Consider the following 16,340-nt stretch of genomic DNA (forward strand, 5'->3'; position numbering starts at 1 on the left):
ATGTTGTCATTTGTGTAATGGTCTAATCTTTTATTTATTCTATAAAAACCTATCCTATGTGTCATTTACAAGTTTTCGTGAGAGAGGGTCTTTTTGAAAGGTCATTTCTAATTAGGCCAGTTCATTATATATTTTGTAAAAAATATTATAAGTAGACATTAAGAATTTTGTAAATATACATTTAAGATATTAAAAGTAGGCATTAAGGATATGCAAAGTAAACATTAAGGATAATATAAGTAGAGATTAAGAATACGATAAGTAGACATTACTCTTTAATGGGCTAGACTTAAAATACGTCTTTCAAATAGACAGTCTCTCAAGAGACTAATTGCATATGATTATATCTGTTGATGGTCTGAATGATATCTTAATTGTTAAACATGTTGCCTCATAAAAACACCATGTAACACGTTGTCATTCATGTAATTTGAAAACTAAAAATTAAAATACTTTAAAATAGAGATGAATGATTTTACAAAAAATAATTTTAAAACATAATATACTTTAAGAAAGAAAAAACTTCATCTTAAAAGAAAGAAAAACAATAAAACAAAATAGAAAAACATGTTGAAGAACCTACTACTGTGCTACCACCGCCCACCCTTTTCTTACACCACCATCACCCACCACCCCTACAAGGTACAAATATATATTATTTTTGTGTATTTTTATAAAAAATTATTAACTTAAAATTAAGAATATAAATTTAAATTTATTACGGTTTAAACAAAATTAGATTTATAATTAATTTGTAAGGATTTATGAAGTACATAACGCGAACTTAGAGTGAATGTGAGGCGAGTATAAGGTGAGTATACCCATCATAGGTATACTTAATTGCCCATAGCGAGTGGCGATGGATTTGAACGCACACCCAAGTAGGCAAGGTGGGCATGAAAATTTTACCCGCCATTGGCGGGGTGTTATGTGGTGACCACGAAAAATTTAGGTGGGTATGCATATGAGTAGGGCTGAACAAAGTTTAGTTTAAACCGTAAACTAAACTGGAATTTTAGTATTTGGTCTAGTCTACGGTTTAAATGGTCTGGTCTGGTTTTTTCAAATCAAATTACGATTTACGGTCTGGTCTCGATTTTTAAATTTTTCAGACCAGATCGGACCGCAAACCATACTTTGGTCAAAAATCATAATTTTGTCATATTATTTTATTTTTTATTTTAATGTTAATGTAATATTTGAAGAACATATAAACAAATTTGTAATTACGTGTTTTTTTCATATATAACTTATGCATTATTTGTAATTTTGTAAAACAATTGAAGACATTTGGAATTACATTAATCATTTAATTTTATACAATAATTAATTTATTATTATTTTGTAATTATATTTTATGGGTCAATATGGTTAATGTTTACAAAAAAAAATTTAAAATTAACCAAAATTATTCAGCAACGAATCAAACCTTAAACTGGTCATAAACTGATCCTTAATTCGACTCGAATCGAAAAAAGTTCAGTCAAATCAATACTTGTTCACAACTCAATGGGCTTGAATCGGAACCGATCGTGCAATTCAAATTGAAATTAAAATTTATTTTTAAGTAAATTGATGGCGTATTCAAACTTGAACTATTTAGAACCAAACTATAGCCATTTCTATCTATATATTATATAATCTATCAAAACCAAAATTAATTTAAAGTTAAAATTTAGAGATTCAAGATAGTAGATTTCTAAGATTGGATTTGAATTCAACATATACTCAAGTAAACCGAATGGCTTCCTGTAAAGTAATATATGCAAGAGTGTAAAAATAAAATAAAATCAAGCCAAAGACATTCCCTTGAAGACGATGCATTTCAATACACAATCTGCAACCCATTTCAACAATATGAACCTATCCTCATATTTGGTACCACTTAACATAGTTGCATTATCTATGCATAAAGTTGTTCAAATTTGACCCATGAAAACCAAATTCATATTAAAATTATTCAGATTGGCAAGATATATACATTACCTAACACCCGAAAATAGCTTGACCCAAAATATCGTGCTCGAACACCCGAATATATATGCATAGCTTCATAGCTTCTTGCTGCTGGTTATGAGAGCTTTGGGCCGAGTCTTGAACATAATCTTCTGCCTAATGATTCCGACCACGTCCAATTCAACATTGACCGACGATTTTGAGGAGCTTATGTTTTGATCTCCATCAGGTTCAGAATGTTTCACTTTCTTCAACACCAAAAATGGCTTCTTCAGTGTAATCTTTGATCCTGTTAATTCGTGGTATCCTATTGTAAACGTGTATATCTCCTGTACCCACAAAACATATCTTTTACTGACTTTACACGGAATCATAATTAAAATTGGATTTTGATTCTTGTTAATGTAAGAAAAACAGGTCTAATATGCAGAAAAATCACTTTAATTGCAAATAAATATCATTATAATATTCAACTGTGATTAATCAGATGTATAATTCTTAATTAACATACCTTCTGTGTATCATATTACTATCTCAATATGTATTCTATCACATTCCTCAATGAAAATTAAATTAAATCACTTTAATTGTACAGAAATTAAACATTTATGGTAATGTGGTACACATGAAGTTATGCTTAGAGCTCGTTTGGTAGACATAGGAGTTAAATTCAGTGGAAATTTCTATTTTCTTGAAAGTTAATTCATTGGACAAATTCATAGGAATTGTTTTCTCTTTATTTGGTTGAATACATGAAATTATAATTGACACAAAGAATTTAGACTTATTACCCCATGATAAAAGTTCTGACAATAAAATAAATGTTGTAAGTAGTTTTTAACAAAAAAAAAAATTATTCTAAGTAAAATTTTTGATTTTTCTAGATTATTTCTACAATTCTCCATTGTATTTATTATAATTTCTTAATTTTTTGTAATTTTTATGACCAACTCACATTTTGTTAAACTTCTAAAAATTTGTACAAAAGTAAATGACATTTTAACTTATTTCTAAAACCTGAAGATCAACATTGGTAAGTCTTAAATATTTTAGAGAAGGGAATAAATCTGATCTAAAAGCATACAACACACCAAAAATATATGAGACCCAACAATGTGTTAAAGCTTAAAGAGTACCTGAGAAGGAGGACGGCAAAGACGGCCGATTTCGAGGTTTTGGAGATTATTCTGGAGGTGAGGTTGAGCTTCAATAACACCTTGTAATTCTATGATTGCCCATTCTTTGCAATTCTTTTCCCCGCACCTGCATTTCACTCGTATTGGACCCATTTCACTCTTTATTCACTTCAATTCCTTCCCAAAATTGAACGAAAGTGGCAGGAAGCGGTTGTTCAATTCGTCGGATTTAGGGTTTGTTAATTGGGAATTTAGGATTTGGGCATTGGTAATCTGATTTTGGGTTTGGGTTTGGGTTTGGGTTTGGGTTATTTAGGGTTTGAATGAGTTCCGTTCGTACATCTTGACTAATTTGTATAATTAAAATTTTCACTACTACTCGTCTACTCCATCTACTATTTGTATTTTAGTGAAGTTTAGTGAAAATGATTGTAAAGATAATACATAATACAAGTATTTAGATCAAATTAGAATAAAAATGGCAGAAACAATACAAAAAAGAAAACACTAAAAAGAAAACACTGTAAAATTAATAAGATAATTAAATATTGTGCTAATTGATAAGGCCAAAAGGAATACTTTTTATGATGTACTCCTAATTCCTAAGAGCATGCAAGGTTAAAAGTCGGGAAATATGGGGATAGAAAGAAAGTGATTTTCATTATCTAGAGATAAAAAATAGAAGAAAGAAAATTGAAAGTACATGTTTAAAAGATTGTATGAAAAAGGCATTAATCTTCCCTTGCATTTCTTAAATATTTTCCAAACACATTGTTAAGTTTAAACCCAATCCCTAATTTACTGTCACATGTCATTTCATTGGTGCCACTGAAAGAAGAGAAGTAATGATATCATCTTTATTTCCTTATAACTTATTTAATGGAATCCAGTTATATGGATGTTCTTTTACAACACCACGTTTCAAGTAAACAAGCTTATATATGAATAAATTTCAAATTATTACTGCATTCTGTAAAACATTATTATCATATTCCTAAACACCCTAATGTTCCTTTTATGCTTCTTAGAAACTGGTTTTTCTAAAACTGGTAGCAACTAGTGAGACTATTCTTCCTTTTTCTTGACCTTAGTAGAAAATGTTTCCTCAGTCTCTATAGTTGGCTTTTCTGATGGGTCGCCTTTTGCCAGCTTAGGGACCTCTTTATCAATTACTTTAGCTGCTTCATTGGTTTTGTTAGGAGCAGATGCCTCGGTAATTGGTACCCCGACTTAATAACTCTGACCTTCACATACTGGCTCATGAATTTGTATTTCCAATCCTGATAATGCCTCGAGCTCAAATGGACCAAGGCCATAAATGTCTCTAGCCTAATCCTTATCCTCAAAAGACATCTTGGCTAGAGCTCAGCTCGCGTCTTTACCAGCAAATAATGCATAAAGGAAACCTAGACCATATAACATCCTGAAATGGTAGAAAAAGGTTCCAAATGTTAGCGGAAATTTTCATTGCATTACACCAAATTAATACATACAATTCCGCATTGCCTTTAGGTAGATAAGAGTAAACATTCAAAGTACATCTCACAAGTCCTTCATAGCATAAGGCATAGAAGAAGGAAAATTTCTATGCACTATTAACACGTGATATATTGGATATATAAGAAGGTACATTTCAATATACCGTTACTAAAGATGGGAAAATAAAGGCATTGCAACTTTTAAGATGCAGTTAGTCATTCAATTTACTAGCCTGACTCTTTCACAACTCATCAAAACTAAATGCAACCTAGTGAATAGTAAGATATTACCACATTAATTTGGATTAAGAAAATATAACTTCAATAATTAGCAACTACGGCAGGAAATTGTTCATAAAATAGAAATGTAAGAAAAACCAAGCAAAAGAAACAAAAAAGAATCGAGAAACTTGCTCCCAATATTGCTGATGCATGCAATTTTGTATGATCTATCAAGTGTACAATCTTATTGTACCGAACCAATAACTAAGGCAGTGATCTAACGTTAGCTTGAAGAGGAGGCTTAATATTCTTAACTTATAATACAACTTATATACGAAAGCGAACCAATTTTAACTTCCATAATCAATACTTATCCAATATTGAAATCCATAACACAAGCTATTAACTAGCAACAGATGCCACTTGAAAATATCACAAATTACCAGAAAATAAGTCACAAAATCAGTCCCAGAGACAATCAAACTAGTTGAACATACAACATGGATACAAGCTACAATAATTTTAACTTTTAAGTGTATTAGATTAAATAAGAAAAAGAAAAATGAACATGGATGCATCACCACTACATGAGTGCTACTAGTATGTTAAATAGGGGTTAAGATGAGAAGATTTTATGCAGCCTAGCCTTGCAGTATGAACAATAATAGCATAGGCTTTTTCAGAAACATGGGATTAAGAAACAAGACAACAGTAAAAGCACTCTATTAATTTATCTAATTTTATCATATTATCTTGAACTTTCCAAGAAGCAAATAATAGAAAGTTATCTTTTATTTAGTGATAAAATTTGCAGCACATTCGCTCAAATAGCACATATCCCATTTTCATTATGACTCAGAAGCCGAAAACTTCATAATTAACAACATAAGAAAATAATTCCCATTTAATGGTATAATTACAACCATACTACTACCAAATCAATCTATTTCTTGTAGCCCTCATCCAAAAATGTTACTTTATAACAATTCTGGTCACATTTATAAGCACCATGTGATACATCAATAAAAGAAACATTCCCACGTAAACTAGCAAGTGAAAGTATGATAGAAAGCAAAAGATGGCATATTCTGTGATATTTCAAATGTCTCAAAAAGATGGAATAGATTCTTCTCTATTGTAGTCACAAGCATACATCATAAAAGCCAGTTAACACTATCCAATCCAGTCTAGTGAGTAGTGACCAAGTCCAAGCCACCAAAATATAGTAGCCTATGTTACTCAGTCTCCATTACGTGGCCAAGCAACTCAACAATGGGATTGTTTGTAAGGGTTGTACTATACTATTCAATGATATATTTGTAACAACCTGACTTACCATTGACTAGGTAAACAGGGTCATCACGGGATCTGTTCCCAAGAAACTTAAATCACCATCCAAAACATGAGCAAAGGGGCTCACAAGTTCTTTACGTGACTAACTCAGCTAAATCTCAAAACAAACATCTAACGAAATCACAAGATAATCATACAATTCTCTACAAGTCCGATATAACCAACACACCCAAATCAAATTTACATTTATCCAAGATCCTAATACAAAACTATGAATTCCTAAGTGTTCAGCTCAATATACATCCTTGTAACCTCTAATGACCTCCGCTAATCCATTATTCCCCACTGGTTCCGATTTGTAGACAAGCTAAAAGTTGAAAACAACAGAAGGTCAGATTAAACTGAATAAGAAGTAAAAATCCGAAACAACAAAACACAGTAATTCAAATCATAGGTTTAAAAGCAACATCAGTTTCCTAGATCTATGTGCGCACAAGGAGTCTAGTTGAGAGGAACATCCATAGCTCTAAGGCTATGTCACTCTCGGATGAAGCTAGTCAGTATCTGAATGACAATTCGCTTCAAAAACAGGGAGTAGGGAACAATGTTCCTCAACTCCGTCAATGACCAGCTCGCAAGTCCGATCCCTTGACCATATCATAATATCAACATAAGCATTCACAACAACAGTTGTCTCAACAGTTTCCAATTCAAAAGAGCTTTAGTAAAAAGTTTATTTTCAAGAATGTAGTTTGGCTAGACCCTTTAAGGGACTGCTACTGCTCACCAAAAGAATGCTTCAAGAAGCTAAGTCTGATCCGCGATCACTAGAAGGGCTCCTTGATAATGTCGCCTCCTGAAGCATAACAAATATAGCATCATAAGAATGTATACGATACTACAACTAGGTTCATATAGCTCATTGCATCTCATCCTAAGAATGCATCTTAGTTCCATCTTCTATTCTAATATTTCTCATTTTCAGAGATTGTGCAAGTCCTAACTCCAATCCTCAATATCATCAAAAAAAAATAACCTTGCTTTAGTCTAGCTTATATTCTTGTAAAGATTATACGTCTCCACAATTCCCTTTGTATTCCAATTCAAACACTTCCATGTTCATCTAAACTCAAAACCAAGAAACTAAACAAGATTTACAAGCTATCCAAAAGAAAGATTCAGCTAGTTTATCCATTCAACTAATAATTTCCACACAAACCCTAGATACTCTCAAGGACAACCATGCATATATAATCAAGGGTTATATCCAACACTTACATTTACCCAACTATTCGATTAATAACAACAACAAGATTTATCCACCATTAGTAATTTCACAAAAATCTCCTAATATTCAAGAATATCAAATTTCCATAATCTTTCTACATCTAACATCCTATCGATATTCTAATCTTTGTAAATTACGTACTAATTAATAATTCCAACAAATTGTTTCATTATTCCACAATCTACCATTTATACATCATAAAATCCAAATTACATTTAATTTTAGAATTCTTCCCCAAAACTCCTCAATCACAATCTCTTATAATCACATATCAATCATCACATAACTCATTAATAGCACATTTCCCATGAATTTCCAATTTAATGACTCATCTACTAACTCATACACATTCCAAGATTCAACAATATTTAGGGTTTAATACATAAATGAAAGATTATACAAGGGAAAGTATATTAATAAGAGCATGATTATTAAGGAAAAACAAGGAAAGAAATCAAGAAGGACTACCTTCTGTTTACAGCAGCAAGAAACGGAAAAATTCAGGTTCAAAGCTTTATTTTCGGCTTGGATTTGATGTTTATTCAACAGGACTAAAACTCACTGATTTCTTCCCCAAATCGGCAAAATTCAAGGTCAAGGAAGGGAAATTTTCAGATGATTCTACACTCATTGTGGTTCGAATGCAGAGGGAAATGAGCATGAAAGATCAATTAGCCTTAACTTATACAAAACAATCAAGAATGTAGAAGTATATATAATCTACCTTGAAAATCACGAAGGGAAGAAGAAGAACTCACTGATTTCGCACGCAGGTCCTTTGAAGATCAGAGGGAAGAAGAACAGATCATGCCCGCAGCCATTAACGTTTTCTTCAAAGAAATTTAGAGAAATACGGGTTTGAAGGTTCAAAGAGAAATGTCGTGGAAGGGGAAGATGTTCTTGGCTTCTGGGTTGTCGACGTGAGAGAGGGAGAAAGGGTGTGGGTATTTTAATCAAAATAAAAGAAAAGGAAAAGAGGGAAGAAATTAAATTGAGAATGTTTCACATCATGTATATTTAAGATAATTCTCGCACCGATAATTCTCTTAAACTTACTCGTCTTAAAATATTAATTTTTCAAATGTTACAATATTTCAATATTTTCTAATCCAAAATGATGTGTTAAAAATTGACATGTCCTACCGATTTCCAAATGTTGAGTATCCAACATGGTTATTAGGTACTTAATTTGAGTATAATGAAGAGTATGAACTTCTTATGCCTAAAATTATGCAAAGCAATAAACTTTGAGCCTACTTGAATACAAACAAACCTGCTCAATCAACAACAATTTAAATTCAGCCAAACGTTCTCTCGTTGAGTCGACATTCAATGATAAAACACCCACCCAAAAGATAGCTAATTAACCTTATACGAGCAACAAATCTCAATATCAAATACTTTAATTAGGCAAACGTTAGTATCTTCAAACAAAGAAAAACCCTAAAAAAATCCAAAAAACAAAATTTAAAAAGTCAACTCTTCTTCACTAATTTCACCATATGATCTCGGGTGATGTTGAGAAGATGAACCAAACAATCCGAAAACATGGTATAAAGCTAAACTTATACTCCCTCCTATTCACATATGTATTCCATTTACTTTTGGTACACTATTTATATATCAATCTTATTATTAATATATAAGTTAATACATAGTTATGTGGATTCTTATTTGATTCATTTTAATGTAAAGTTTATTAATTTCAACTTTTATAACTTTTAATAGGGGTGTTCGAAAAAATCCGGTTTGCAAAACTCGACCCGGATTATCCGGTATCCGGTTTACAAAATCGGATAATTAACCCGATTTGTCAAAATCAGGTATTTCGGACCAGGCACCCGGTTTATAAATCGGGTATTCAGGTTGGATCCGGATATCAATTTTAGTAAAACCGGGTACCCGGTATCCGGTTTTTTTTCTTTTTTTCTTTTTTTTTTAAATTTTTTTTTAAAATGCTTATTCTTAATATATCTGATATAATTAATATATTATAATCATTTTACCCTACAAAAATTAAATGTGTTAAATTCAAAGTAATGTGTTAAATTATATTCTATTATTGTCCTTAAATAATATTTCAAACGACGTATTTCAAAATAAGTGTTTTCAGTAATTATTAGATTGATAGCATGTTTTATAAAATATCTCATCCGATGATCAGCTTAAGAATTTAATTTATTCATAATGTGGTATTGGCAATTAGATTGTAAATTTACTAAAATTATCCTTGATAACTAGAATTTAGTTAGGATCACCAAAGTAATAATTAGTTAGTAAAGATATTGCGTTACTTAGTTTTATCTTATTACTAGTATAAAAACCCGTACAATGCACGGATTTATTATTATAGAATATATAAAAATATTACTTCATAGAATATGTAAGTATATATTATCGTGATTAAATTTATCGAATACATGATTTTTCTAAGAAAAAATTAAATATTGAAATTTTAAAATTATTCATCAAATACATCACTTTTTCATTCAATTATATGTAACAAATTCTAAGTTACTATGAAAATGCTAAAATAAATTACATAAATATTTTGCCTAATTTAACTCCAATTTTAAAAAAGTAAAATTCTAAATTAGGTATATCTATCATGTAAACAACTTCTATCCACTAAAATTCTAAATTAGGTAAATCTATTATGTAAACAACTTAGAATCTGAATTTTATATAAAAAAAGGAAAAAAAACACAGTTTTTAAATAAACAAAATCGAGTATCCGGATTCCGGATACCCGATTTAATCGGGTCGGAACCGGGTCACATTTTTAGGTACCCGAAAAAGCGGGTACCCGGATTTCCGGATCCGTGTCGATTCGGTATCCGATTTTGAACACCCCTAACTTTTAATTATATATGATTAAATATATTAAGTATTAAATAAGTGTATTGGATAGAGTGCATAAAGTAAATAGGATTAAATAAGATGAATAGGAGGGTGTATTAATTACAGTGAAAAAAGTAGCAGGAGAAAGCCCTATATATGTTGTAATTGTTTCCTTCACAGTTTCCCATTGCTCTAAAGCCATAATCTGTTTTTAAAAAGAGTTGGTGGAGTTATAAAGTTTTCTTCTTTTCGGCATTTGGAAAGGTACTTATCAGTTTCTTGTTTTGGTAAAAGTCTTTAATAGAGGTGTTCATTTGGGTCATCGGGTCGGTTTTGGACGGGTGTAATTTGGCTCGATCGGATTTCGAATCGGCAATTTTCGGTTGTATGCGACAACGGGTCATACTTGGGTCAGATCGGTTAGTTACGGGTCGGTTTAACAACGATTGTTTCCATTATCGGGTACAAACTGGTTTGTTATCGGTTAAAATTCAAGTCGCGTGTCAATCGAGTTCGAGTTGTCATCGGTCTAACATTAGTTCGGACTTTTTGGGCACAAATCGGGTTCGAGCTTTATTTTTCGAGTAGTTATCGGCTACGGACAACTATTGATCGGGTCAATATCGAAATAAGTTAATAGTCGGGTTTTTAATTGATGTATGCTCATTTACTTACAAAAAATAATTACCGATTGTTTTATTAGATATGGCTGATCAATTTATTTCACTTAGTTTATATACATATATATATATATATATATATATATATATATATATATATATATATATATATATATATATATATATATATATATATATATATATATATATATATATATAAATATATTATACATACATATATATATATATATATATATATATATATATATATATATATATATATATATATATATATATATATATATATATATATATATATATATATATATATATATACATACATATATATATATATATATATATATATATATATATATATATATATACATACATATATATATATATATATATATATATATATATACATACATATATATATATATATATACATACATATATATATATATATATATATATACATACATATATATACATACATATATATATATATATATATATACATATATATATATATACATATATATATATATATATATATATATATACATACATATATATATATATATATACATACATATATATATATATATATATATATATATATATATATATATATATATATATATATATACATACATATATATATATATATATATATATATATATATATATATATATATATATATATATATATATATATATATATATATATACATACATATATATATATATATATATATATATATATATATATATATATATATATATATATATATATATATATATATATATATATATATATATATATATATATATATATATATATATATATATATATATATATATATATATATGAGACTATTATTTAACAATGCATCATGTTGCTGCTTTTGATAATTGATTAAACTAATAGTACCTCTAATTCAAAGTAATTCTCTCGAATTCTTTTTAGGCTTGTTACTAACTTATTAGAAATTTAGAATATATTACTAGAGGGAGAATTAAACCAAATTTCAATGAGACATTTGTTTTTAATTAGAGGGAGTATAAGCTATTAGAATATACATTACTCGATTACACTAATAATCGATTGTATTTCTAAGTTTGATAATTGAAACTTATTATAATAAAGTGAATTAGATTAATCAAGTAATCATAACCATTTTATATGATATTATGTATTTATACTTATTAGTGACTTTGAATACTTTAAACTAATAAATCTATTACACTAATAATTGATTGTATTTAATTTATAGCTTAATAATGTTCGAAACTAGACCTATTGGAGTGAATGAAACTAATACAAACTATCTTATAGTTATAGACTATCATTGACAATTAACTCAACGTTATTACTTATTATTGATCTTGAATACTCTAAACTAAAGTAATTTATAGGCTATTAATAATCGATCGTAATTCAAAGTTAACTTATCGTAATTCGATCTATTATAATAAATAAAACTAATACTCCACCTTTTTTGTTACTTTGAATTAAATAGCCTAAATTATGCAATTTGACCAGATTCAATAATAAAAATATTTAATATTTGATATACAATATTTATATTACTCAAATAAATTATTTTAGATAACTAATTGTCCAATTTGATGAATATATTACTCAATTGATACATCACTTATTCTAAGTCGTTGATCTTTGTATATAGAGGTGTGAGATAGGGATGACAATTCAGTCCGAATCTGCCCCTGATTCGACTCAATCCGAAGATTTTAATCCGATTCGTGTTTATATATAAGTTATTTAACAACCTCATAATTCTAAATAATTCTTATTCAATTTTATTGCTAATTAGCTTTTTTAAGAAAATATTCATTAAAATAGTATTTACCATTAATTAAATTTAAGCCATTGATGATGTGTGATGTGGAGGAATGAATGGTTTAGATAATGTCCACCTCATCCATCCTTAAAGACTTTCAATAACCAATTACATACAACTATGAATACCACGTGAATTTTGGATTTTAACCATTAATTTCAAAATGGTTTCAATCTTAACCCTTTATTATTTTTCTCATAAGAGTAAATAGAAAGCAATAGAAATCAAGATAAGTCTAGATTGAAGTGTTGAAGAAACATCTATGTTTTTGTATTGTTCCACTTCAGTATGTTTCTAAGGTTTTTGTAATGTGCTTATTGGTTTATAATTGATATCAATATCATGAGGAATCTTATTTATTTATAGATAATCTTGTTTACAATGTTTCAATATTAGAAATTAGTTTTCAAATATTGAAAAAATCATAATTAGAAAACTGAAATTGGACCTAATTTGCTGAAATTAGGTGAAAAATTGATTCGGATTTTTAACAGTTCGATTAATAATTGGTTCGGGTTTGTATCAGTTCGGGTTAAAAACAGTTTGATCTTAATCGGTTTTAGTCAGGTTGCATTCGGTTACGTGCATAATTCAGGTCGGATTTGACTCGAGTCGATCACTGTTGAGTTCGGGTAACATCGATTAACGTTTATATGTCGGTTATAAAATTCGATTGCAGTTCGAGTTCGGTTTTGCCCTTTTCAGTTATCAAACGGTTTGAGTGCAGTATCGATTCGGATAATGCCGGTTCGGTAAACCTAAAAAATTAACATTTTTTTGGGTCGGATAATTTTCAATTCCGGGTCGAATTTTCGGGTCGGGTTAGATTTGAACAGCTCTAGTCTTTAATATCTCCTACTATGGAAGAATTTATAGAGAGAAAAATATATCATACTATTTGACAATGGGGAACAAAACGTATCCCCTAGTAAGATGATTCCTCCTTAGAGAGAGGTCACCAAGTTTATTCATGATAATACAAGATAGATTAGCTGTAAATGAAAGAAATGGATGGGTCGATCCAGTCTCTAATGAAATACTTTGTACCAGATGGCCCAACAAAGCCTTGCTAGTGTAGCTAAAATCTCAAGGCAAAACTGAGGGCTTAAATAAAAGCAATAGTAGGCAGGTCCAAGAATCAATCGGTTTGAAAAGGGGAAGAAAGAAGAAAACTATGAAGGAAAGATCAAACATAGCAAACAACGTTCTTAATAGCCATGTAGAAGCCTTGGAAACTTTGTCCCTTGCAAGATCCATAAGTGCAATAAGTACAGACGAAGAGGGGGTTATTGCTGAATTAAGGTGGTTCTGAAGACTCATAGTAATGGATGAGGAAACTTAATGAGTCCATGTTTGGCATTGGTGTAAAATGATACTTAATATAAGACGGATTTAGAAAGGAGAGAAATTAGCAACAATTAGTAATTTAGTTACAGAAAGTAGAAGTGGTGGTATTTGATGGAAACCAAAGTAAATATACTCAGACTTGTGGAAACCAATCATAAAAAATCCGTGGGAAAAAAAGGTGAGAAGATTGTGGCCAAATGATGATTACAAATGGTGGGAAGCTTTAGCTATAAAAAGTTGAAGTGGTGGTATTGTGTTGGTATGGGACAACAGTACCCTCCAGATATTGTAGATACTTAAAGGCAATAAATATATAGTATTAGAGTTGAATATCATTGAGGAGAACATTAATTGCCTCATTAGAGTAATTTATGTAGATTTTATAACGCAAGTAGGAATGTTAAGTTTAGTGAGCACTTCAGAGAGAGCGGGGCAAAACTAGATGACCCAAGTGATAATTGAATTTATTGCTCGGAAGGACCAAATGTGTTTTATTGATCTCCTACTCAATGAAATGATGTTCACATGGAGGAAAAATAACTCTAGAAGAAGAATTGAAAGAGTTTTATATGCGGATCCTTGGATGATAAAATTTCCAGGATTTCAGACTACATGTTTCAGCGAGAAGCACAACCCTATCCTACTCAATTTGAAAGACCATTTGAATTGGGGTCCCAAACCATTCTGATGCTATGATGTGTGGTTCACACAATAGATTTAAAAATTTGATCAAAGATGAGTGCAAAAACTTGCCTCATACTCCACTACAAGATAAATTAAAGGCCTGAAATAGACAGAATACAAGCCATTAATGAGACAAGGAACCTAAGCGACATTAAACTAGCGAGACTGAAAGTTGTTCATTCACAATTGCAACTTTGTATATTGAGAAAAGATTGAATATGGATGCAGAAGGCTCAAAATAATGGTTTTAATCTCAAAGATAGGAACACAAGCTACTTCTATAACTTCACTATGCTTAGAAGGAAGAGTAAATAAGCTGTCCAAAATTGAGATTGCTGTAAAAGTGATAAGAGGTGTCTTTTCTATTAAAAGATCAATCAACTGCTTTTTTGAGAAGCATTACAACCAAGATTTTGTACCAGTTATAGAACTAGAAGACTTCTAAAGAAAAATCAGTCCTGTCCAAGCACAAGAACTTGAAGTAATGCCAACATTAAAGGAAATAAAGAATGTAGTGTGGGCATGTGGTACAAGCAAAGCATCTGGCTATGATGGATTCAACTTTAAAGCTTTTAGAGAAGTATGGGAGGAAATAACTTCAAAAGTTTATAGCTTCATTGGGAAATTTTTTAGAACGCGGAGGATACTTAAAATCATAAATCTAACCTGGGTGACTCTCATACCTAAGGTGCAAAATCCAATCTCTATAGAGGAGTTTAGACATATTAGTATGATTGGTGCACTCTATTAATTTATTGCCAAGATCATGTCCATGAGACTAAAGACAATAATTGCACCCCTAATTGATGACTTCAAACTGCATTTATACAAGATCGACACATTTTGGATGGTGCTATGATTGCTAATGAAACCATCTCCTAGATGAAGAAAAAAAAAAGAAATCAGGTGCTCTTCCTAAACTAGATTTCCAAAAGGCATATAACTTAATGAGATGATCCTTTCATGGCATGGTCCTTAGAAAAATGGGGTTTGAAATATGATGGATTCAATGGATTATGAGTTGTATCATTTCGGCTTAATAGTTCTCCCATAAAACTTGTTAGAATGGAAAAGGGGTTGAGACAAGGTGAACCACTAAGTATTAGGGTTCATAGAGTAATGGAAACGCACTTACAGTTTGTGATGATACTCTCATATTTGTCCTAAAAAACCTTGAAGTATTGATTGACTACTTTAATTCTTGATGTGTTTAGTAATGTCAGGGTTGAAGCTAAACTATATGAACTCAAAGATCCTTGCATGGTCTAAAATGAATGAGGAATTGGCGACCAACTTACCTTAACTAGGTCTCCCCTTGGGCTCCCCTTGATGTGTTTAGTGTAATGTCAGGGTTATGGTACTGAAAAATACCCCACAACTTACCTAGGTCTCCCCTTAGTTTACCCTTGATGGGTTTAGTGTAATGTCAGGGTTATGGTACTGAAAAATACCCCATAACTTATTTAGGTCTCCCCTTGGGCCCAGTATGAATAGAAGTAAAACATGAGAATCAGTGCTGAAAAGGATCAGTTCAAGACTAGTAATGTGGAAAATGAGAATACTATCAAAGGTTGGTAAATTGACCTTGATTAAAAGTGTCCTCAATA

At 30.3% G+C, this 16,340-nt stretch overlaps 1 protein-coding gene across 1 annotated transcript; it reads right to left on the reverse strand.

Annotated features, from left to right (window-relative positions):
- Nucleotides 1-1,360: 1,360 nt before the first annotated feature.
- LOC130826157 (uncharacterized) lies at nt 1,361-3,443 on the reverse strand. The gene is made up of 2 exons (XM_057691716.1): nt 3,093-3,443; nt 1,361-2,285 (listed from the first exon to the last, which is right to left on the reverse strand). The coding sequence occupies exons 1-2, from the start codon at nt 3,243-3,245 to the stop codon at nt 2,052-2,054; spliced, it is 387 nt and encodes a 128-aa protein (XP_057547699.1). The 5' UTR covers nt 3,246-3,443; the 3' UTR covers nt 1,361-2,051.
- Nucleotides 3,444-16,340: the final 12,897 nt, after the last annotated feature.

The sequence above is a fragment of the Amaranthus tricolor genome, chromosome 10 (genome assembly GCF_026212465.1).
Source record: "Amaranthus tricolor cultivar Red isolate AtriRed21 chromosome 10, ASM2621246v1, whole genome shotgun sequence".
Classification (NCBI taxonomy): Eukaryota; Viridiplantae; Streptophyta; class Magnoliopsida; order Caryophyllales; family Amaranthaceae; genus Amaranthus; species Amaranthus tricolor.